This window comes from Oncorhynchus kisutch, linkage group LG3, assembly GCF_002021735.2.
Source record: "Oncorhynchus kisutch isolate 150728-3 linkage group LG3, Okis_V2, whole genome shotgun sequence".
NCBI lineage: Eukaryota > Metazoa > Chordata > Actinopteri > Salmoniformes > Salmonidae > Oncorhynchus > Oncorhynchus kisutch.
This window is the reverse complement of record NC_034176.2, coordinates 234,231-260,000: the sequence shown is the minus strand read 5'-3', so window position 1 is coordinate 260,000 and position 25,770 is coordinate 234,231. Positions and strand designations below refer to the sequence as shown.

At 42.1% G+C, this 25,770-nt stretch overlaps 1 protein-coding gene and 1 long non-coding RNA gene across 6 annotated transcripts in view; one reads left to right on the top strand and one right to left on the bottom strand.

Annotated features, from left to right (window-relative positions):
- slc4a4a (solute carrier family 4 member 4a) overlaps nt 1-25,770 on the bottom strand; it is a 355,296-nt gene that overhangs the window by 147,030 nt on the left and 182,496 nt on the right. For 3 of the 5 annotated variants that reach the window (XM_031816387.1, XM_031816383.1, XM_031816385.1), the window contains 4 exons: nt 20,142-20,302; nt 11,954-12,106; nt 9,759-9,854; nt 9,056-9,132 (listed from right to left, as the gene is read on the bottom strand). In XM_031816387.1, the coding sequence (XP_031672247.1) occupies nt 9,056-9,132; nt 9,759-9,854; nt 11,954-12,106; nt 20,142-20,302 (487 nt within the window). The remainder of the gene's footprint in view (nt 1-9,055; nt 9,133-9,758; nt 9,855-11,953; nt 12,107-20,141; nt 20,303-25,770) is intronic. The other 2 variants (XM_031816386.1, XM_031816388.1) reach the window with 1 other exon arrangement.
- On the top strand, nt 7,954-10,890 carry LOC116362110 (uncharacterized). The gene is made up of 2 exons (XR_004207689.1): nt 7,954-8,437; nt 8,528-10,890. It is a non-coding gene; the product is annotated as an uncharacterized LOC116362110 (long non-coding RNA).

Genomic DNA, 25,770 nt, shown 5'->3' with positions numbered 1-25,770 from the left:
ACTGTTAGATTACCAACCCCATTCCCAGGAGTACAGGCCACTTCCTGCTGACAGATGTGGGCAATGACACAAAATGTCTACACCGAAAGAACGTAAAATAAACTACACTGGCAGAACACAAAAACTTGACACCGACAGAACATAGAACACAATACATTGACGGAACAGAGAACCTCTAAACTGACAGAACAAAGCACAAAATACAATGGCTGAACATAGAACGCACTACACAGATAGTTTTGACGATTTATGCTCTGAGAGCATTTTGAACAAACTACAATGACAGAACACAGAACCTCTAAACTGAAATAACATTGATCACACTAAACTGAGAGAACATAGAATGTGCCACACTGAAAGAAAATAGAAAACACTACACTGACGGAACACAGAAAACAGTACACTGACATAACATAGAACCTCTACACTGACAGAATATAGAACACACTACACTGACAGAACATAGAACACATTAAACTGACAGAATATAGAACACACTACACTGACAGAACATAGAACACAGTACATTGACATAACATATAACCTCTACAATGACAGAACATAGAACACACCACACTGACAGAACATAGAACACACTACACTGACAGAACATAGAACACAGTACATTGACATAACATATAACCTCTAAACTGACAGAACATAGAACACACTACACTGACAGAACATAAAACACACTACACTGACAGAACATAGAACACATTACACTGACAGAACATAGAACACACTACACTGACAGAACATAGAACACACTACACTGACAGAACAGAGAACACACCACACTGACAGAACACACCACACTAACAGAACATAGAACACACCACACTAACAGAACATAGAACACTCTACACTGACAGAACATAGAACACTCTACACTGAGTGAAAATAAATCCTCCACATTGACAGAACATAGAACCTCTACACTGATGGAACACACTACACTGACGGAACATGGAACACACTACACTGACAGAACATAGAACACTGTTCACTGACAGAACATAGAACACACTACACTGACAGAACATAGAACACACTACACTGACAGAACATAGAACACACTACACTGACAGAACATAGAACACTCTACACTGACAGAACATAGAACACTCTACACTGACAGAACATAGAACACTCTACACTGAGTGAAAATAAATCCTCCACATTGACAGAACATAGAACCTCTACACTGATGGAACACACTACACTGACGGAACATGGAACACACTACACTGACAGAACATGGAACACACTACACTGGCAGAACACGGAACACACTACACTGGCAGAACATGGAACACACTACACTGACAGAACATAGAACACACTACATTGCATTAACATATAACCTCTAAACTGACAGAATACAGAACACACTACACTGACAGAACATAGAACACACTACACTGACAGAACATAGAAGCTCTACATTGACCGAACATTGATCACACCAAACAGATAGAATATAGAACACCCTACACTGATGGAACAGAGAACCTCTACATTGACAGAACATAGAACCTCAAAACTGACAAGACCAAGAACACACTACACTGAGTGAAAATGAATCCTCCACATTGACAGAACATAGAGCCTCTACACTGACAGAAAATAGAACACACTACACTGACAGAACATAGAACACACTACGCTGATGGAACACACTACACTGACGGAACATGGAACACACTACACTGACAGAACACGGAACACACTACACTGACAGAACACGGAACACACTACACTGACAGAACAGAGAACACACTACACTGACAGAACATAGAACACACTACACTGACAGAACATAGAACACTCTACACTGACAGAACATAGAACACACTACACTGACAGAACATAGAAGCTCTACATTGACCGAACATTGATCACACCAAACAGATAGAATATAGAACACCCTACACTGACGGAACAGAGAACCTCTACATTGACAGAACATAGAACCTCAAAACTGACAAGACCAAGAACACACTACACTGAGTGAAAATGAATCCTCCACATTGACAGAACATAGAACCTCTACACTGAAATAACATTGATCACACTAAACTGAGAGAACATAGAATGTGCCACACTGAAAGAAAATAGAAAACACTACACTGACGGAACACAGAAAACAGTACACTGACAGAACATAGAACACAGTACATTGACATAACATATAACCTCTACACTGACAGAATATAGAACACACTACACTGACAGAACATAGAACACATTAAACTGACAGAATATAGAACACACTACACTGACAGAACATAGAACACAGTACATTGACATAACATATAACCTCTACACTGACATAATATAGAACACACTACACTGACAGAACATAGAACACACTACACTGACAGAACATAGAACACATTAAACTGACAGAATATAGAACACACTACACTGACAGAACATAGAACACAGTACATTGACAGAACATAGAACACACTACACTGACAGAACATAGAACACACTACACTGACAGAACAGAGAACACACCACACTGACAGAACACACCACACTAACAGAACATAGAACACACCACACTAACAGAACATAGAACACTCTACACTGACAGAACATTGAACACTCTACACTGAGTGAAAATAAATCCTCGAAATTGACAGAACATAGAACCTCTACACTGATGGAACACACTACACTGACGGAACATGGAACACACTACACTGACAGAACATGGAACACACTACACTGGCAGAACACGGAACACACTACACTGGCAGAACATGGAACACACTACACTGACAGAACATAGAACACACTACATTGCCATAACATATAACCTCTAAACTGACAGAATACAGAACACACTACACTGACAGAACATAGAACACACTACACTGACAGAACATAGAAGCTCTACATTGACCGAACATTGATCACACCAAACAGATAGAATATAGAACACCCTACACTGATGGAACAGAGAACCTCTACATTGACAGAACATAGAACCTCAAAACTGACAAGACCAAGAACACACTACACTGAGTGAAAATGAATCCTCCACATTGACAGAACATAGAACCTCTACACTGACAGAAAATAGAACACACTACACTGACAGAACATAGAACACACTACGCTGATGGAACACACTACACTTACGGAACATGGAACACACTACACTGACAGAACACGGAACACAATACACTGACAGAACACGGAACACACTACACTGACAGAACAGAGAACACACTACACTGACAGAACATAGAACACACTACACTGACAGAACATAGAACACTCTACACTGACAGAACATAGAACACACTACACTGACAGAACATAGAAGCTCTACATTGACCGAACATTGATCACACCAAACAGATAGAATATAGAACACCCTACACTGACGGAACAGAGAACCTCTACATTGACAGAACATAGAACCTCAAAACTGACAAGACCAAGAACACACTACACTGAGTGAAAATGAATCCTCCACATTGACAGAACATAGAACCTCTACACTGAAATAACATTGATCACACTAAACTGAGAGAACATAGAATGTGCCACACTGAAAGAAAATAGAAAACACTACACTGACGGAACACAGAAAACAGTACACTGACAGAACATAGAACACAGTACATTGACATAACATATAACCTCTACACTGACAGAATATAGAACACACTACACTGACAGAACATAGAACACACTACACTGACAGAATATAGAACACACTACACTGACAGAACAGAGAACACACCACACTGACAGAACACACCACACTAACAGAACATAGAACACACCACACTAACAGAACATAGAACACTCTACACTGACAGAACATAGAACACTCTACACTGACAGAACATAGAACACTGTTCACTGACAGAACATAGAACACACTACACTGACAGAACATAGAACACTGTTCACTGACAGAACATAGAACACACTACACTGACAGAACATAGAACACACTACACTGACAGAACATTGAACACATTACACTAACAGAACATAGAACACACTACACTGACAGAACATAGAACACTGTTCACTGACAGAACATAGAACACACTACACTGACAGAACATAGAACACACTACACTGACAGAACATAGAACACTCTACACTGACAGAACATAGAACACTCTACACTGAGTGAAAATAAATCCTCCACATTGACAGAACATAGAACCTCTACACTGATGGAACACACTACACTGACGGAACATGGAACACACTACACTGACAGAACATGGAACACACTACACTGGCAGAACACGGAACACACTACACTGGCAGAACATGGAACACACTACACTGACAGAACATAGAACACACTACATTGCCATAACATATAACCTCTAAACTGACAGAATACAGAACACACTACACTGACAGAACATAGAAGCTCTACATTGACCGAACATTGATCACACCAAACAGATAGAATATAGAACACCCTACACTGATGGAACAGAGAACCTCTACATTGACAGAACATAGAACCTCAAAACTGACAAGACCAAGAACACACTACACTGAGTGAAAATGAATCCTCCACATTGACAGAACATAGAACCTCTACACTGAAATAACATTGATCACACTAAACTGAGAGAACATAGAATGTGCCACACTGAAAGAAAATAGAAAACACTACACTGACGGAACACAGAAAACAGTACACTGACAGAACATAGAACACAGTACATTGACATAACATATAACCTCTACACTGACAGAATATAGAACACACTACACTGACAGAACATAGAACACATTAAACTGACAGAATATAGAACACACTACACTGACAGAACATAGAACACAGTACATTGACATAACATATAACCTCTACACTGACAGAACATAGAACACAGTACATTGACATAACATATAACCTCTACACTGACAGAATATAGAACACACTACACTGACAGAACATAGAACACACTACACTGACAGAACATAGAACACATTAAACTGACAGAATATAGAACACACTACACTGACAGAACATAGAACACACTACACTGACAGAACATAGAACACACTACACTGACAGAACAGAGAACACACCACACTGACAGAACACACCACACTAACAGAACATAGAACACACCACACTAACAGAACATAGAACACTCTACACTGACAGAACATAGAACACTCTACATTGACAGAACATAGAACACTGTTCACTGACAGAACATAGAACACACTACACTGACAGAACATAGAACACACTACACTGACAGAACATTGAACACATTACACTAACAGAACATAGAACACACTACACTGACAGAACATAGAACACTGTTCACTGACAGAACATAGAACACACTACACTGACAGAACATAAAACACACTACACTGACAGAACATAAAACACACTACACTGACATAACATAGAACACTCTACACTGACAGAACATAAAACACTCTACACTGACAGAACATAAAACACTCTACACTGACAGAACATAAAACACTCTACACTGACAGAACATAAAACACTCCACACTGACAGAACATAAAAGCTCTACACTGACAGAACATAAAAGCTCTACACTGACAGAACATAAAAGCTCTACACTGACAGAACATAAAAGCTCTACACTGACAGAACATAAAACACACTACACTGACAGAACATAACATCTCTACACTGACAGAACATAGAACACACCACACTGAGTGAAAATAAATCCTCTACATTGACAGAACATAGAACACACTACACTGACAGAACACAGAACACACTACACTGACAGAATATAGAACCTCTAAACTGACAGAACACGGAACCTCTACACTGACAGAACATAGAACACACTCACTGACAGAGCATAGTACACAATACACTGACAGAACATGGAACACCCATAAGACAGAACATAGAACCTCTACACAGAGTGAAAATAAATCCTTTACACTGACGGAACACACTACACTGACAGAACATATAACTGCCACACTGACAGAATACAGAACTGAGAGAACATATAATATGCTACACTGAAAGAAAATAGAAAACACTTCACTGACAGAACACACTACACTGACAGAACATAGAACACACTACACTGGCAGAACATGGAACACACTACACTGACAGAACATGGAACACACTACACTGGCAGAACACGGAACACACTACACTGGCAGAACATGGAACACACTACACTGACAGAACATGGGACACACTACACTGACAGAACATAGAACACACTACACTGACAGAACATAGAACACAGTACATTGCCATAACATATAACCTCTAAACTGACAGAATACAGAACACACTACACTGACAGAACATAGAACACACTACACTGACAGAACATAGAAGCTCGACACTGACAGAACAAAGAACACACTCACTCTACACTGACAGAACCTCTAAACTGACAGAACACGGAACCTCTACACTGACAGAACATAGAACACACTCATTGACTAACAAGAGCATAGAACAAACGACACTGACAGAACACAGAACCTCGGCACTGACAGAACAAAGAACACACTCACTCTACACTGACAGAACCTCTAAACTGACAGAACACGGAACCTCTACACTGACAGAACATAGAACACACTCATTGACAGAACATAGAACACACTCACTGACAGAACACAGAACCTCTACACTGACAGAACACAGAACCTCTACACTGACAGAACACAGAACACACTCACTCTACACTGACAGCACCTCTAAACTGACAGAACACAGAAAATCTAAACTGACAGAACATAGAACACACTCACTGACAGAATATAGAACTCAGTACACTGACAGAACATAGAACACACTACACTGACAGAACATAGAACACACTACACTGACACAACACAGAACACACTACACTGACAGAACATAGAACACACTACACTGACACAACACAGAACACACTACACTGACAGAACATAGAACATACTACACTGACAGAACATGGGACACACTACACTGACAGAACACAGAACACACTACACTGACAGAACCTCTACACTTATATCACTTCCTGAACATTCCAGTTGAGACATGAAGAGTAAAGTCCCCTCCTGCTCCACACTTAGCCAACAGAACACTTTACAAGTGACTAAAGTCGAGAGAGGAAGTGTGAGAAAGACTGTCCTTATCAGATTGGTTGTCTACATAAATGATGTGAAACGTCCTTATCAGTTTCTCTCAGATGGAAAGAAAGCCAGTGGAATATTAGGAGCTTGCCTTGATTTTAGGGGGAATGACTCAACTGAACTGAGCTGGACTGAAATAGATGAATGACTGAACTGAATTGGCCTGAGACAGAATGAATGATTCAACTGAACTGAGTTGAACCGGGGAAAAAAAGAATGATTCAACTGAACTGATCAGGACTGAACCTGACTTTAACGGCTTTCGTTGGTGGTAGAACGAGTTGACCAAGGCGCAGCGTGGAAAGTTTAATAAAAAAAAACACTCAAACAAAATAACAAAAACACACAGTACTGTCAGGCAACAGTAACTAACCAGAAAACAAGATCCCACAATCTAATGGTGGGAAAAAGGGCTGCCTAAGTATGATCCCCAATTAGAGACAACGATAGACAGCTGCCTCTGATTGGGAACCACACTCGGCCAAAACAAAGAAATAGAAAACTTCCCGAGTCATACCCTGACCTAACCAAGCATAGAGAATAATAAGGATCTCTAAGGTCAGGGCGTGACACTGACTGAATCATTGAACTGAACTGAGTTGGACTACATGGAACTCTCTGCCACCCCAGGTAACTTAAGCTGGCAGCACAACCAGTTAAAAAAGGGATAAAATAACACCTTATGGCATGACGGACCCCACATAGCCTGGTTCCTCTCTAGGTTTCTTCCTAGGTATTGGCCTTATGGCATGACGGACTGTTAAGAGACACATTTTTATATATTTTGTATTATATTTTGCATTGTATTATGTAGTGCTATGTATTTTATTTATTGTGTTTTGTTTCCTGTTTGGACCCCAGGAAAAGAATTGGGGATCCTAATAAGATACAAAATATTTAATACTAAACTGAGCTAAGTTAGACTTAACTACACTGACTGAACGGATTAGGACTGAAATGAACATAATCATTTTACTGAACTGAGTTGGATTGAACTAGACTGAATGACTAAAATGAATTGAGTTGGACAGCACCTGTTACATCTGCTCCTGCCAAGCCCTCTACTTTTCATCCTATGTCTCCCTAACCTGCTGCCACTCCCCCAGTGCTCTCTCCATCTCTCTCTCTGAGTGGGTGTATGTGATTGTGTGAGTGATTGTGTGAGTGGAAACAGGTGCTGGAGGCAGAGAAGATCCCCACCAGCTGCAACCTGTTCCATAATCAAGACCTCTACAAAAGCCCTGCCACTTCCATGCTGCCAGATCGTAGCATCTGCTCAGTCAGTCTGTGTTTCAAGCCGTTTGTTCCTGCATAGATCTTGTTGTGCCTGTTTTTCCCTAGCCTGACACTGATTTTCTCTCCGCTACAGTTCCATCAGTACTGACTCTGGTCCCGGGCTCCAGTCACTTGTCTCGTCAGTCCTGCTTCCCTGTCCTGGAGCCCCGCTCTACTGCTTCCATGGATTCTGCTCCGGCCCTGCTTACCCTGCCCCTACTCCCCTTGCCTCAGCCTCAATTCCTGGTTCCCTACTACCCACCTGAGCTTCCCTTGGCCTGCACCACAGCTGTTCAATAATCCCATGTAGGCTAGCCTACCTGCACTATCTGCCAGCTGTTGGCTAGAGAGCACGTGCCAAGACCAGCGAGGCACAGTTGCTATTTAGCACAATAGTTTTTATGACATAACCATCGGTAGAGTTGAAAATATTTTCTTTATGCAGTTTTTAGAATATTCACATGAAAATATGTTGCCAATTGGATGGAAACCTAGCTGGTTTCTCCCTAGGTAACTAGGTCCAGTAATTTTTGAAGTTTAAACAGCTAACATTCTCTAAAGAACACAGTTACTGACACTTGTTTGGAACATTGAACGGAGAGGTCAACCAATGGACACTCACCTGGTCTTTCTCTGGTTTGTCGGAGATGTCGTTCATGCTGCTTGAGGCCAGGTTCCGATGTGTGGTGGCTGGACTGCCTATGAGTGAACAACAGCCTTGAAGGTTAACAACCTACTCTGCTGTTAAAGACTGGACTGAATGGAGACAGCAAAACACACAGTGTACCAGCCTACACTTCAAATTGCAGGGTGGAGATACTGCTGAAGGCAATACATCTGTGAACATAAATCTGATGCCACTGTAGTGATTCAACAGGTTGTTACCTCGTTCCTCTGGATAGATAGAGGGGGACAGTCCATTTGATGCACCCAGAGGAAAATGGCATTTTCAATGTTGTCACTGGGGAAAAATACCTTCTCAAAAAGTAGGGTGTGAATAACATTCAGACTTGGTGTTAATCTGTGTGGACTAAGTATACTGAAGTGTGGACTGGGTAGAATGGACTAAATTTGGATGACAACTGTCAGAATTGAATTCCAGTCATCTAAGATCTATCATGGAGGACAGATAAGCGGCTCTATTCTGGCCTAATGAGGCAGATTCCTCATGAAAGAAAATAACTTCTGTGTGATAGGATACAGTGGGGGAAAGGGGACAGCTGGTTGTTTGGCTCTATGGACCAACAGTAGTTCCAGAATTCTAATGAGAACATACTTGGCCAGTCTATGATGCTGGAGATCTACAATACAGTAGCATGACTTACTAAGCCAGTCCATGCTGGGGCTTCGTTGGGTCTGCAGCTCCTCCATTGAGGCACGGACTGTTAGACAAGGCACTGAGTTTTCAAGCGGACTACGGGCTTAAATGGCAGAACCCAACCCACGGAAGACAGAAGTAGAGGGAGCAGGAGGAATGGAAGAAAGGAAAGAAAGAAGGAGGGAGGGAGAAAAATAGTGGATTAATCAAAGGGCAAGTGTTAGTTAGACAGACAGATGCAGTGGAATTATACAGTGTTAGTTAGACAGAATCAAATGAGTAAGGGTAGGGTTAAAAGAGAAGCAGCTAGAACAGGATGTGATAGATTAACTGGTGAAGCAAAGTGAAAGATGGTTATCTGGAAAGAACACAGTTTCGGGTTGGACATACTTAGTTACATTGGATCTGTAATGTTAGACCACAATACTGACCTCCCAAGCAAAAGGCAGTAACTGCTCATTTGGTCAAAAATGAGTTAGTCATTTTTGCTACATTATATAAACGCTTAATCTCATGGACAAGTATCCTGCCTCTATTGTATTGTGTTCAGGAGAACATGGGGGTGATGTTAGCAGTAACTGTATAAAGTTACTGTGAAACCAACCTGGTATTATATAGTGTATTTTATTGAAATCCAAAGCTAGATGATACACACAAATCGATGTGAAAAATTCTACCAAATAATTAAAATGTCCTTTTCACTACTACAACAACATATCAATAAAACAGGTCGATGACTTCCATGTTCCATTAACCAATCATTGTCATAAATGTCAGAGCAGGTAATAAATGATTATTTACAGACCCATTTACAGACCTGGGCAACTGATCACCTTCCATGTTAAATACCATGAAATCTGTTCCAACCATATATTTATTTGATTTATCATTGATTAATATAGTCAAACAAACATCTGTGTGTGATGATGAATTCAGTGTTATGATTTTACAGCAATGAAAGATTAAATGAAAAGTTCAACTCCAGAACAGCCTCAGCTTAACTAAATTAATTCTACATCTAAACTGATGTGAATGACTTGGTTCTGCTGTTCTGCAATAGAGCATCCATGTTCGATAAGGAACTATGTTCAGTACAGTTCACTTGAGGTTTAGGACTTTTCGTTCCATTTCCTAAATGTGAATATTATGCAAACTTGCACATTTAAAATCTGGCCCTACATGTCCAACAACTATCTTAATTGACTCTACAGAATCAACCAATCTGGTCCTACATGTCCAAAAACTATCTTCATTTACTCTACAGAATCAACCAATCTGGTCCTACATGTTCAACAGCTATCATAATTGACTCTACAGAATCAACCAATCTGGTCCTACATGTCCAACAACTATCTTAATTGACTCTACAGAATCAACCAATCTGGTCCTACATGTCCAAAAACTATCTTCATTTACTCTACAGAATCAACCAATCTGGTCCTACATGTTCAACAGCTATCTTCATTTACTCTATAGAATCAACCAATCACATGCTTTCACATCTAACTAACATGTGGAATGTTTCCTAATGCCATGTATGGGTGGACCCCTCTGTCTAGGAATCTCAACTCTTCTCTTAAAGGTGATGTGTGCTAATGGAGGGGGCAGTAAAGGTTCACTGATAGAACTCTACACTGTCCGCCTGTCCACCAAACTTTTCACAGGAAATAAAAGAAACCTGTGTCGAGAACACAGACACCAAAAACAAGATATTTTCCAAAATATTGATGCCTAACATTGATGGGGGAAATTATAAAAAACATGGCAGATTAAAGGTGACACCTGTAACAGCATTATCCAGGTTGGTAAAGGCACAGCACCAAACTGGCACCTGTAATAGCGTTATCCAGGTTGGTAAAGACACAGCACCAAACTGGCACCTGTAATAGCGTTATCCAGGTTGGTAAAGACAACATCAAACTGGCACCTGTAATAGCGTTATCCAGGTTGGTAAAGATAGAACACCAAACTGGCACATGTAATAGCGTTATCCAGGTTGGTAAAGACAACATCAAACTGGCACCTGTAATAGCGTTATCCAGGTTGGTAAAGACAACATCAAACTGGCACCTGTAATAGCGTTATCCAGGTTGGTAAAGACAACATCAAACTGGCACCTGTAATAGCGTTATCCAGGTTGGTAAAGATAGAACACCAAACTGGCACATGTAATAGCGTTATCCAGGTTGGTAAAGAGCCTACTTGCACTGGAGACCGTCTTGCCGATGTCAGCTAGCGAGCGCAGGTTGGACTTCTTTGTCTGGTGTCGATGTTTCCTTAGCAACGTGTACGTCACCTTGTCCTTTAGCTCCGCCTTCAGCAGACCGCTCTCTATCTGGCTGGTTGTGATCAACTCTGTTAGAGACAGAGCGAGATGGAGGGATGGAGGAGCAGAGGAAGATGGAGGGATGGAGGAGCAGAGGACGATAGAGACAGAGAGAGATGGAGGGATGGAGGAGCAGAGGAAGATGGAGGAGCAGAGGAAGATAGAGACAGAGAGAGAAGGAGGGATGGAGGAGCAGAGGAAGATGGAGGGATGGAGGAGCAGAGGAAGATAGAGACAGAGAGTGATGGAGGGATGGAGGAAGAGAGGAAGATGGAGGGATGGAGGAGCAGAGGAAGATGGAGGGATGGAGGAGCAGAGGAAGATAGAGACAGAGAGAGATGGAGGGATGGAGGAGCAGAGGAAGATGGAGGGATGGAGGAGCAGAGGAAGATAGAGACAGAGAGAGATGGAGGGATGGAGGAGCAGAGGAAGATGGTGGGATGGAGGAGCAGAGGAAGATAGAGACAGAGAGAGATGGAGGGATGGAAGAGCAGAGGAAGATGGTGGGATGGAGGAGCAGAGGAAGATAGAGACAGAGAGAGGTGGAGGGATGGAGGAGCAGAGAAAGATGGAGGGATGGAGGAGCAGAGGAAGATAGAGACAGAGAGAGAAGGAGGGATGGAGGAGCAGAGGAAGATGGAGAGAGAGATGGAGGGATGGAGGAGCAGAGGAAGACGGAGAGAGAGATGGGGGATGGAGGAACAGAGGAAGATAGAGACAGAGAGAGAGATGGAGCGATGGAGGAGCAGAGGAAGATGGAGAGAGAGATGGAGGGATGGAGGAGCAGAGGAAGATGGAGAGAGAGATGGAGGGATGGAGGAGCAGAGGAAGACGGAGAGAGAGATGGGGGGATGGAGGAGCAGAGGAAGATGGAGGGATGGAGGAACAGAGGAAGATGGAGACAGAGAGAGATGGAGGGATGGAGGAGCAGAGGAAGATGGAGAGAGAGATGGAGGGATGGAGGAACAGAGGAAGATGGAGAGAGAGATGGAGGGATGGAGGAGCAGAGGAAGATGGAGAGAGAGATGGAGGGATGGAGGAGCAGAGGAAGAAATCACTATAGCTGACAAGCTAGCAAAGAAGGATAACACTGTTTAGAAAGTTACTTTCAGTTGTCTGGCTTGCTACGTTGACATATCCTAAATATATTTTTTCAACAGATGGATTTATCGGTGTTAAAAGAGAGCAGGTATACTAATAGGACAACCTGGCTGCTGATGTCATGCTTTGTATTTATACTTCGTAACATCAACGACAATATCGACGACAATACAGTGTTCATGACATCACTGTGACTCAGTCAACTTTAAAAATGAATTTGATTGAAATTTGATGTATATAGTTAGAGTAACTGTAAAGCAGCTTTAAAACTATGCCAAGACACTACCAGTATGTTGTCCAAAACGATTCACTATCAGAGAGAGAGAGACATCTAGTTTGACCAACAGACTGGAAACAAACATAGAAAGACAACAGTCAGAAAGGACGGACAACCACCCAGCACATTGAGATTGTTCTATTCAATACCTGTTGGTGTACCACCACCCAGCACATTGAGATTGTTCTATTCAATACCTGTTGGTGTACCACCACCCAGCACATTGAGATTGTTCTATTCAATACCTGTTGGTGTACCACCACCCAGCACATTGAGATTGTTCTATTCAATACCTGTTGGTGTACCACCACCCAGCACATTGAGATTGTTCTATTCAATACCTGTTGGTGTACCACCACCCAGCACATTGAGATTGTTCTATTCAATACCTGTTGGTGTACCACCACCCAACACATTGAGGGTGTTCTATTCAATACCTGTTGGTGTACCACCACCCAACACATTGAGGTTGTTCTTTTCAATACCTGTTGGTGTTACACCACCCAACACATTGAGATTGTTCTATTCAATACCTGTTGGTGTACCACCACCCAACACATTGAGGGTGTTCTATTCAATACCTGCTGGTGTACCACCACCCAACACATTGAGGGTGTTCTATTCAATACCTTTTGGTGTACCACCACCCAGCACATTGAGGGTGTTCTATTCAATACCTTTTGGTGTATCACCACCCAAAACATTGAGGGTGTTCTATTCAATACCTGTTGGTGTACCACCATCCAACGTGTATATAGCCTCATTATTATTATTTTTTTACGTACATTTATTTTGTAAATATTCTCTTAACTCTATTTTCCCTAAAACTGCATTGTTGGTTAAAGGGCTTGTAAGTCAGCATTTCACGCTCAGTTCTACACCTGTTGTATTCAGCGCATGTGACAATTTTTTAAAATTTTGATTTGACTTTCTTGATTAGAAATGCCTTGTCATATCTTAAGAGCAAAATGGAAGGCCTGTTCCATGTCCCTGGTTTGATTTCATAGATTAGAAATACCTTGTCCTATCTTAAGAACAAAATGGAAGGCCAGTTTTCAGTCCCTGGTGCCACATGAGAGTGTCTTGCCACGGAATCTCCTCATAGCTCAGTCTAAGGTATTTAAAAAAAAAGTGGGTCAGAATCCTGAACAAGGTTAGCGGTCCCAGGCTCTTTCTGATTGCTACAGGCTCTAATGGCCAATCCTTCAGATAGCTGGCCTCCTAGCAGGGACCGGATCCCCTCACACAGCGCAGCACACAGCATTACTGCACATAAATCAATTAAAGTGATATATCTTCCTCTCCATCTCGTCTCATCCCCTCCTCCTCCCCTCGTCCAGAGCCAATGGGCCAATGAGATGGGAGGGAAAAGAAGGATGAGACATAGCGAAGAGAGATATGAGGTGAAGGGAAAGGAAGGGATCATCATTAAGGAGGAGATTGTAAATGGCATTCCTCTTCCCTCCCTCCCTCCATCTACCCCCCCTTCCTCCCCTCCACCCCCCTCCCCCCATCCCTCCACCCCCTCCCTCCATCCCTCCACCTCCATCCCTCCACCCCCCTCCCTCCATTCCTCTACCCCCTCCCTCCATTCCTCCGCCTCCATCCCCCATCTCTCCACCCCCCTCCCTCCATCCCACTCCATCCCTCCACCCCCCTCCCTCCATTCCTCTACCCCTCCATTCCTCCACCTCCATCCCCATCCCTCCACCCCCCTCCCTCCATCCCACTCCATCCCTCCACCCCCTCCCTCCATCCCTCTACCCCCTCCCTCCAAACTCCATCCCCATCCCTCCACCCCCCTCCCTCCAATGTATTGGTATTTACGCTTTACCCTCTAGGAAGTCTTGTAGACAACATTACTAAGCATGGTTTCAATGTAACTAGACTGACCCTGTGCTTGTGGCCTCAGGGTTCAGCGAAGAAGGGCAAGCTCTTTGCTGTGCTGAACAGAAGCACTCAGCGGTGAACCTGCTCTGCTATAGTGGCCAAGCTGAAAGAACATCACTAAACTGAGCTAGATATATCACAAAGAACAGGCCCAGTGGAAACAAGTCAATGGACTGCAGCCTGAAGCATCCATGGGCATATCATTTAAAGAACAGACATGGCTATTGAAACCAATTGAACAACTATCAACCTAAGATATAATTGCTCACCACTTTCAAGTATATCTCCTTTCAGTGTTCTGTAAAGCACATGGACAGTCAAATAGTAAGTCCCTATTTATGGTCCTCTGTAGCACAGTTGGTAGAGCGAGGCTCTTGCAACGCCAGGATAGAGGGTTCAATTCCTGGGAATACCCATACGTAAGCAACATATGCACGCATGACTGTAAGTCACTTTGGATAAAAGTATCTGTTAAATTGCATATATTATTATTGTATAGTGTATATGGAGTAGAACTGGGCTGGAGTAAGTCACTAAACTGTATATGGACTAGAACTGGACTGGAATAAGTCACTAAACTGTATATGGACTAGAACTGGGCTGGAATAAGTCACTAAACTGTATATGGACTAGAACTGGGCTGGAATAAGTCACTAAACTGTATACGGACTAGAACTGGGCTGGAATAAGTCACTAAACTGTATATGGACTAGAACTGGGCTGGAATAAGTCACTAAACTGTATACGGACTAGAACTGGGCTGGAATAAGTCACTAAACTGTATACGGACTAGAACTGGGCTGGAATAAGTCACTAAACTGTATACGGACTAGAACTGGGCTGTAGTAAGTCACTAAACTGTATACGGACTAGAACTGGGCTGGAATAAGTCACTAAACTGTATACGGACTAGAACTGGACTGGAGTAAGTCACTAAACTGTATACGGACTAGAACTGGGCTGGAATAAGTCACTAAACTGTATACGGACTAGAACTGGGCTGGAATAAGTCACTAAACTGTATACGGACTAGAACTGGGCTGGAGTAAGTCACTAAACTGTATACGGACTAGAACTGGGCTGGAATAAGTCACTAAACTGTATACGGACTAGAACTGGGCTGGAGTAGAAGTCATAATGTAGTAAAGTGATAATATGGTCAGTGTATGGTCAGTCAAAATGTAGTAAAGGTCTGGTCAGTCATAATGTAGTAAAGGTCTGGTCAGTGTATGGTCAGTCATAATGTAGTAAAGGTCTGGTCAGTGTATGGTCAGTCATAATGTAGTAAAGGTCTGGTCAGTGATAATATGGTCAGTCATAATGTAGTAAAGGTCTGGTCAGTGTATGGTCAGTCATAATGTTGTAAAGGTCTGGTCAGTCATAATGTAGTAAAGGTCTGGTCAGTCATAATGTAATAAAGGTCTGGTCAGTGTATGGTCAGTCATAATGTAGTAAAGGTCTGGTCAGTGTATGGTCAGTCATAATGTAGTAAAGGTCTGGTCAGTGATAATATGGTCAGTCATAATGTAGTGAAGGTCTGGTCAGTGATATTATGGTCAATCATAATGTAGTAAAGGTCTGGTCAGTCATAATGTAGTAAAGGTCTGGTCAGTGTATGGTCAGTCATAATGTAGTGAAGGTCTGGTCAGTGATAATATGGTCAATCATAATGTAGTAAAGTTCTGGTCAGTGATAATATGGTCAATCATAATGTAGTAAAGGTCTGGTCAGTCATAATGCAGTAAAGGTCTGGTCAGTGAAAATATGGTCAGTCATAATGTAGTAAAGGTCTGTTCAGTCATAATGTATTAAAGGTCTGGTCAATCATAATGTAGTAAAGGTCTGGTCAGTGATAATATGGTCAGTCATAATGTAGTAAAGGTCTGGTCAGTGTATGGTCAGACATAATGTAGTAAAGGTCTGGTCAGTGTATGGTCAGACATAATGTAGTAAAGGTCTGGTCAGTGATAATATGGTCAGTCATAATGTAGTAAAGGTCTGGTCAATCATAATGTAGTAAAGGTCTGGTCAGTGTATGGTCAGTCATAATGTAGTAAATGTCTGGTCAGTGTATGGTCAGTCATAATGTAGTAAAGGTCTGGTCAGTGAAAATATGGTCAGTCATAATGTAGTAAATGTCTGGTCAGTCATAATGTAGTAAAGGTCTGGTCAGTCATAATGTAGTAAAGGTCTGGTCAGTGTATGGTCAGACATAATGTAGTAAAGGTCTGGTCAGTGATAATATGGTCAGTCATAATGTAGTAAAGGTCTGGTCAATCATAATGTAGTAAAGATCTGGTCAGTGTATGGTCAGTCATAATGTAGTAAATGTCTGGTCAGTGTATGGACATGTTCTGGCCTGGTTTAGATCTTATCTGTCGGAAAGATATCAGTTTGTCTCTGTGAATGGTTTGTCCTCTGACAAATCAACTGTAAATTTCGGTGTTCCTCAAGGTTCCGTTTTAGGACCACTATTGTTTTCACTATATATTTTACCTCTTGGGGATGTTATTCGAAAACATAATGTAAACTTTCACTGCTATGCGGATGACACACAGCTGTACATTTCAATGAAACATGGTGAAGCCCCAAAATTGCCCTCGCTAGAAGCATGTGTTTCAGACATAAGGAAGTGGATGGCTGCAAACTTTCTACTATTAAACTCGGACAAAACAGAGATGCTTGTTCTAGGTCCCAAGAAACAAAGAGATCTTCTGTTGAATCTGACAATTAATCTTAATGGTTGTACAGTCGTCTCAAATAAAACTGTAAAGGACCTCGGCGTTACTCTGGACCCTGATCTCTCTTTTGAAGAACATATCAAGACCATTTCGAGGACAGCTTTTTTCCATCTACGTAACATTGCAAAAATCAGAAACTTTCTGTCCAAAAATGATGCAGAAAAATTAATCCATGCTTTTGTCTCTTCTAGGTTAGACTACTGCAATGCTCTATTTTCCGGCTACCCGGATAAAGCACTAAATAAACTTCAGTTAGTGCTAAATACGGCTGCTAGAATCCTGACTAGAACCAAAAAATGTGATCATATTACTCCAGTGCTAGCCTCTCTACACTGGCTTCCTGTCAAAGCAAGGGCTGATTTCAAGGTTTTACTGCTAACCTACAAAGCATTACATGGGCTTGCTCCTACCTATCTCTCTGATTTGGTCCTGCCGTACATACCTACACGTACGCTACGGTCACAAGACGCAGGCCTCCTAATTGTCCCTAGAATTTCTAAGCAAACAGCTGGAGGCAGGGCTTTCTCCTATAGAGCTCCATTTTTATGGAACGGTCTGCCTACCCATGTCAGAGACGCAAACTCGGTCTCAACCTTTAAGTCTTTACTGAAGACTCATCTCTTCAGTGGGTCATATGATTGAGTGTAGTCTGGCCCAGGAGTGGGAAGGTGAACGGAAAGGCTCTGGAGCAACGAACCGCCCTTGCTGTCTCTGCCTGGCCGGTTCCCCTCTTTCCACTGGGATTCTCTGCCTCTAACCCTATTACAGGGGCTGAGTCACTGGCTTGCTGGGGCTCTCTCATGCCGTCCCTGGAGGGGGTGCGTCACCTGAGTGGGTTGATTCACTGTTGTGGTCATCCTGTCTGGGTTGGCGCCCCCCCCTTGGGTTGTGCCGTGGCGGAGATCTTTGTGGGCTATACTCAGCCTTGTCTCAGGATGGTAAGTTGGTGGTTGAAGATATCCCTCTAGTGGTGTGGGGGCTGTGCTTTGGCAAAGTGGGTGGGGTTATATCCTTCCTGTTTGGCCCTGTCCGGGGGTGTCCTCGGATGGGGCCACAGTGTCTCCTGACCCCTCCTGTCTCAGCCTCCAGTATTTATGCTGCAGTAGTTTATGTGTCGGGGGGCTGGGGTCAGTTTGTTATATCTGGAGTACTTCTCCTGTCCTATTCGGTGTCCTGTGTGAATCTAAGTGTGCGTTCTCTAATTCTCTCCTTCTCTCTTTCTTTCTCTCTCTCTGAGGACCTGAGCCCTAGGACCATGCCCCAGGACTACCTGACATGATGACTCCTTGCTGTCCCCAGTCCACCTGGCCATGCTGCTGTTCCAGTTTCAACTGACCTGAGCCCTAGGACCATGCCCCAGGACTACCTGACATGATGACTCCTTGCTGTCCCCAGTCCACCTGGCCATGCTGCTGCTCCAGTTTCAACTTCCACCTGACTGTGCTGCTGCTCCAGTTTCAACTGTTCTGCCTTATTATTATTCGACCATGCTGGTCATTTATGAACATTTGAACATCTTGGCCATGTTCTGTTATAATCTCCACCCGGCACAGCCAGAAGAGGACTGGCCACCCCACATAGCCTGGTTCCTCTCTAGGTTTCTTCCTAGGTATTGGCCTTTCTAGGGAGTTTTTCCTAGCCACCGTGCTTCTACACCTGCATTGCTTGCTGTTTGGGGTTTTAGGCTGGGTTTCTGTACAGCACTTTGAGATATCAGCTGATGTACGAAGGGCTATATAAATAAATTTGATTTGATTTTGATTTGGTCAGTCATAATGTAGTAAAGGTCTGGTCAGTGATAATATGGTCAGTCATAATGTAGTAAATGTCTGGTCAGTCATAATGTAGTAAAGGTCTGGTCAGTCATAATGTATTAAAGGTCTGGTCAGTGATAATAAGGTCAGTCATAATGTAGCAAAGGTCTGGTCTGTCATAATGTAGTCAATCATAATGTAGTAAAGGTCTGGTCAGTCATAATGTAGTCAATCATAATGTAGTAAAGGTCTGGTCAGTCATAATGTAGTCAGTCATAATGTAGTACATGCGTTTTCTTACCAACGACCTGCGGCAGCGTGAAGGCCTCCAGTTCCAGCATGATGGTTCCTTTCTCGATGCAAGTCCGGAGCTCCATCAGGCTGTGGAGCGACAGCGTGGCCACGTGGGGTTTACTCCAACGCTCTCCTCCCTTCTCCACCTTCTCCTCAAACTTGATCCACCTGGGGGGGACATGACAGGTTTCACCATTCATATACCTTGTTATATTACACCATCTTCATATACCAAGCATGTAACGCAGACGACACCATTCTATATACCTTCGGCCCGTCTTTGGACACTGTGCTATCTAACCTCCAAACAAGCTTCAATGCCATACAACACTCCTTCCGTGGCCTCCAACTGCTCTTAAACGCTAGTAAAACCAAATGCATGCTTTTCAACCGGTCGCTGCCTGCACCCGCATGCCCGACTAGCATCACCACCCTGGATGGTTCCGACCTAGAATATGTGGACGTCTATAAGTACCTAGGTGTCTGGCTAGACTGCAAACTCTCCTTCCAGACTCATATCAAACATCTCCAATCGAAAATCAAATCAAGAGTCGGCTTTCTATTCCGCAACAAAGCCTCCTTCACTCACGCCGCCAAGCTTACCCTAGTAAAACTGACTATCCTACCGATCCTCGACTTCGGCGATGTCATCTACAAAATGGCTTCCAACATTCTACTCAGCAAACTGGATGCAGTCTATCACAGTGCCATCCGTTTCGTCACTAAAGCACCTTATACCACCCACCACTGCGACTTGTATGCTCTAGTCGGCTGGCCCTCGCTACATATTCGTCGCCAGACCCACTGTCTCCAGGTCATCTACAAGTCCATGCTAGGTAAAGCTCCGCCTTATCTCAGCTCACTGGTCACGATGGCAACACCCATCCGTAGCACGCGCTCCAGCAGGTGTATCTCACTGATCATCCCTAAAGCCAACACCTCATTTGGCCGCCTTTCGTTCCAGTACTCTGCTGCCTGTGACTGGAACGAATTGCAAAAATCGCCCTTTATCTCCCTCACCAACTTCAAACATCAGCTATTTGAGCAGCTAACCGATCGCTGCAGCTGTACATAGTCTATTGGTAAATAGCCCACCCTTTTTCACCTACCTCATCCCCATACTGTTTTTATTTATTTACTTTTCTGCTCTTTTGCACACCAATATCTCTACCTGTACATGACCATCTGATCATTCATCACTCCAGTGTTAATCTGCAAAATTGTAATTATTTGCCTACCTCCTCATGCCTTTTGCACACATTGTATATAGACTCCCCCTTTGGTTTCTACTGTGTTATTGACTTGTTAATTGTTTACTCCATGTGTAACTCTTTGTTGTCTGCTCACACTGCTATGCTTTATCTTGGCCAGGTCGCAGTTGCAAATGAGAACTTGTTCTCAACTAGCCTACCTGGTTAAATAAAGGTGTTCTCAACTAGCCTACCTGGTTAAATAAAGGTGAAATAAAAAAATTAAAAAAAACAGTGCAAGATGTCAGTAGATTACAAGCTATACAGTTTATTAAAGGCATCTTAATAACTTCTACGAGATCAGTGTCCCCCCTGCGGGATGGTTGAGCTAACGTAAGCTAATGTGATTAGCATGAGGTTGTAAGTAACAAGAACATTTCCCAGGACTTAGACATATCTGATATGGACAGAAAGCTTAAATTCGTGTTAATCTAACTGCACTGTCCAATTTACAGTAGCTATTACAGTGAAATAATCCATGCTATTGTTTGAGGAGAGTGCACAATTATGAACTTGAAAATGTCTAAATAAACCAATTAAGCACATTTGGGCAGTCTTGATACAACATTTTGAACAGATATGCAATGGGTCATTGGATCAGTCTAAAACTTTGCACATGCACTGCTGCCATCTAGTGGCCAAAATATAAATTGCGCCTGGGCTGAAATAATACATAATGGCCTCTTGCATTTCAAAGATGATGATACAAAACAAACAGAAAAAGACATGTTTTCTGTGTATTTTCTTCTATCAGATGTCTTATATTCTCCTACATTCATTTCACATTTCCACAAACTTAAACGTTTTTCCTTTCAAATGGTATCAAGAATATGCATATCCTTTCAAGAGTGTTTTAACGATGCATCGTTCCTACAACGGCTGAAGATGTAACATGCATTTCCCAAAACACCACGCAGAGGCAACGTTCCCCATGTCCATCATCGAGTCATATGTTGATACTGATAGATTCTAAAAAGACCCAGTGCATTGGGATAGGCTTCTGGTTTCAAATTTGAATTATTCTACAATGTCGACGACGGATCAGCTCTGAGTAATATATGATTATCTAACACTGCTAATAGCCATTTTGAGGCAGATTTTTCTAATAATGCTTCAATAACACACTGAATCACAGATTGTGGTTACACATCATGAAATACAGTATATTGAGGTAAAAAGTACATATTCTAGCTACAGTAGCCTACAATTAGAAAAAATAACTTGATTGAACATAACATGTATTTCAATAGCCCATGATTGAGATCACTTTGAGATATCAGCTGATGTAAGAAGGGCTTTATGAATAAATTTGATATATGTAGTCAGTAATTTTGGCGGTCACAGAGAGACAGATAAACATCTTGATTCTATAAACATCTTCATTCCATGGGTGGCAGGTAGGCTAGCGGTTAAGAGTAGTGGGCCAAATCAAATCAAATCAAATGTTATTTGTCACATACACATGGTTAGCAGATGTTAATGCGAGTGTAGCAAAATGCTTGTGCTACTAGTTCCGACAATGCAGTAATAACCAACAAGTAATCTAACTAACAATTCCAAAACTACTGCCTTATAGACACAAGTGTAAGGGGATAAAGAATACATACATAAAGATATATGAATGAGTGATGCTACAGAGCGGCATAGGCAAAATACAGTTGATGGTATCGAGTACAGTATATACATACGAGATGAGTATGTAAACAAAGTGGCATAAAGTGGCTAGTGATACATGTATTACATAAAGATGCAGTATATGATATAGAGTACAGTATATACATATACATATGAGATGAATAATGTAGGGTATGTAAACATTATATTAGGTAGCATTGTTTAAAGTGGCTAGTGATATATTTTAACCTTATGTACATATTCTTTATCCCCTTACACTGTGTATAAGACAGTAGTTTTTTTGGAATTGTTAGTTAGATTACTTGTTCGTTATTACTGCATTGTCGGAACTAGAAGCACAAGCATTTCGCTACACTCGCATTAACATCTGCTAACCATGTGTATGTGACAAATAAATTTGATTTGATTTGATTTGATTTAGTGATATATTTTACATAATTTCCCATCAATTCCCATTATTAAAGTGGCTGGAGTTGAGTCAGTGTGTTGGCAGCAGCCACTCAATGTTAGTGGTGGCTGTTTAACAGTCTGATGGCCTTGAGATAGAAGCTGTTTTGCAGTCTCTCGGTCCCAGCTTTGATGCACCTGTACTGACCTCGCCTTCTGGATGATAGCGGCGTGAACAGGCAGTGGCTCGGGTGGTTGTTGTCCTTGATGATCTTTATGGCCTTCCTGTAACATCGGGTGGTGTAGGTGTCCTGGAGGGCAGGTAGTTTGCCCCCGGTGATGCGTTGTGCAGACCTCACTACCCTCTGGAGGGCCTTAAGGTTGTGGGCGGAGCAGTTGCCGTACCAGGCGGTGATACAGCCAGCCAGGATGCTCTAGATTGTGCATCTGTAGAAGTTTGTGAGTGCTTTTGGTGACAAGCCGAATTTCTTCAGCCTCCTGAGGTTGAAGAGGCGCTGCTGCGCCTTCTTCACGATGCTGTCTGTGTGGGTGGACCAATTCAGTTTGTCTGTGATGTGTATGCCGAGGAACTTAAAACTTGCTACCCTCTCCACTACTGTTCCATCGATGTGGATAGGGGGGTGTTCCCCCTGCTGTTTCCTGAAGTCCACAATCATCTCCTTAGTTTTGTTGACGTTGAGTGTGAGGTTATTTTCCTGACACCACACTCCGAGGGCCCTCACCTCCTCCCTGTAGGCCGTCTCGCCGTTGTTGGTAATCAAGCCTACCACTGTTGTGTCGTCCACAAACTTGACCATTGAGTTGGAGGCCAGTAACCAAAAGGTTGCTGGTTTGCGTCCCTGAGCAAACTAGGTGAAAAATCTGTTGATGCACCCTTGAGCAAAGTACTTAACCCCAATTGCTCCTGTAAGTCACTCTGGATACGAGCTTCTACTAAAATGTCAAATGTATAAAAAAAATGAGTGGCAATCTTCTGCGAAAGGGCAAAAACACATCTAACAAATCACTTAGCTGTTCTATGAGTGGTCTGATGCTGTCAGTAAATAACAAGTGTTTTCAAGTGCAATTTCAGTAACAATGGTTTTGGGAAACAGCTTGGAGGTTTAATCATGCTCCGCGAAGGTTCTAACAATGAACTTAGCCTTAAGCTTAGATTCCATCGCTATGGGAAACCAGGTCCTGGTCCATAACCTTGATCAACACTTTAAATAGGCCAGCTGTAAAGACATTGTAAAAACTAGGCTACTTTTGATCTAACAACACATTGGAAGAATCAAGGAGAAGGTGAGAGTGATTAAATATTATGTTTGATCTCTGAAGTCCACCGGAGAAATACTGTTCTGATCAGAACAGTGAGTTCAGTGGGATGATTAACCCTAACCCTAATTACTGTTGATTAACCCTAACCCTAATTACTGTTGATTAACCCTAACCCTAATTACTGTTGATTAACCCTAACCCCAATTACTGTTGATTAACCCTAACCCTAATTACTGTTGATTAACCCTAACCCTAATTACTGTTGATTAACCCTAACCCTAATTACAGTTGATGAGCTGCACCTGGTGCTGAGCTGAGTGGAAGAGAAACATTGCACATTATAAAACTTTCCTCAATAGAGCCCCACACAGGACGTGTCATAATACCAATAAAATCTAACGGCCAAACAGGGTACCAATCATTTTTCCTCCATTCCTTAATCAATTACGGGATTGGATTTTAGAAACACTTAAAATTGGCACGACCTGACCTTAGTTATCTTAGTTTTCTTTATTATTTTGGTTAGGTCAGGGTGTGACGAGGGTGGTATGTGTGTTTTTCGGCATGTCTAGGTTTTTTTGTATATCTATAGGGTTTTGGTTTGTCTAGGTAAATGTAGGTCTATGGTGGCCTGAATCGGTTCCCAATTAGAGGCAGCTGTTTATCGTTGTCTCTGATTGGGGATCCTATTTAGGTTGCCATATATATATTCGGCTCTTTTTTAATTTAAATTATTTTACTTTAGTTTATTTAGTAAATATTTTCTTAACTCTATTTTCTTCAAATCAAATTTTATTTGTCACATGCGCCAAATACAACCTTACCATGAAATGCTTAATTACAAGCCCTTAACCAACAATGCAGTTCAATAAATAGAGTTAATAAAATATTTACTTAAATAAACTAAAGTAAAAAAAATCGAATCAATCAAAAAGCAACACAAGAAATGTACATAACAATAATGAGGCTATATACAGGGGCTACCGATACTGAGTCAATGTGGAGGCTATATACAGGGGCTACCGATACTGAGTCAATGTGGAGGCTATATACAGGGGCTACCGATACTGAGTCAATGTGGAG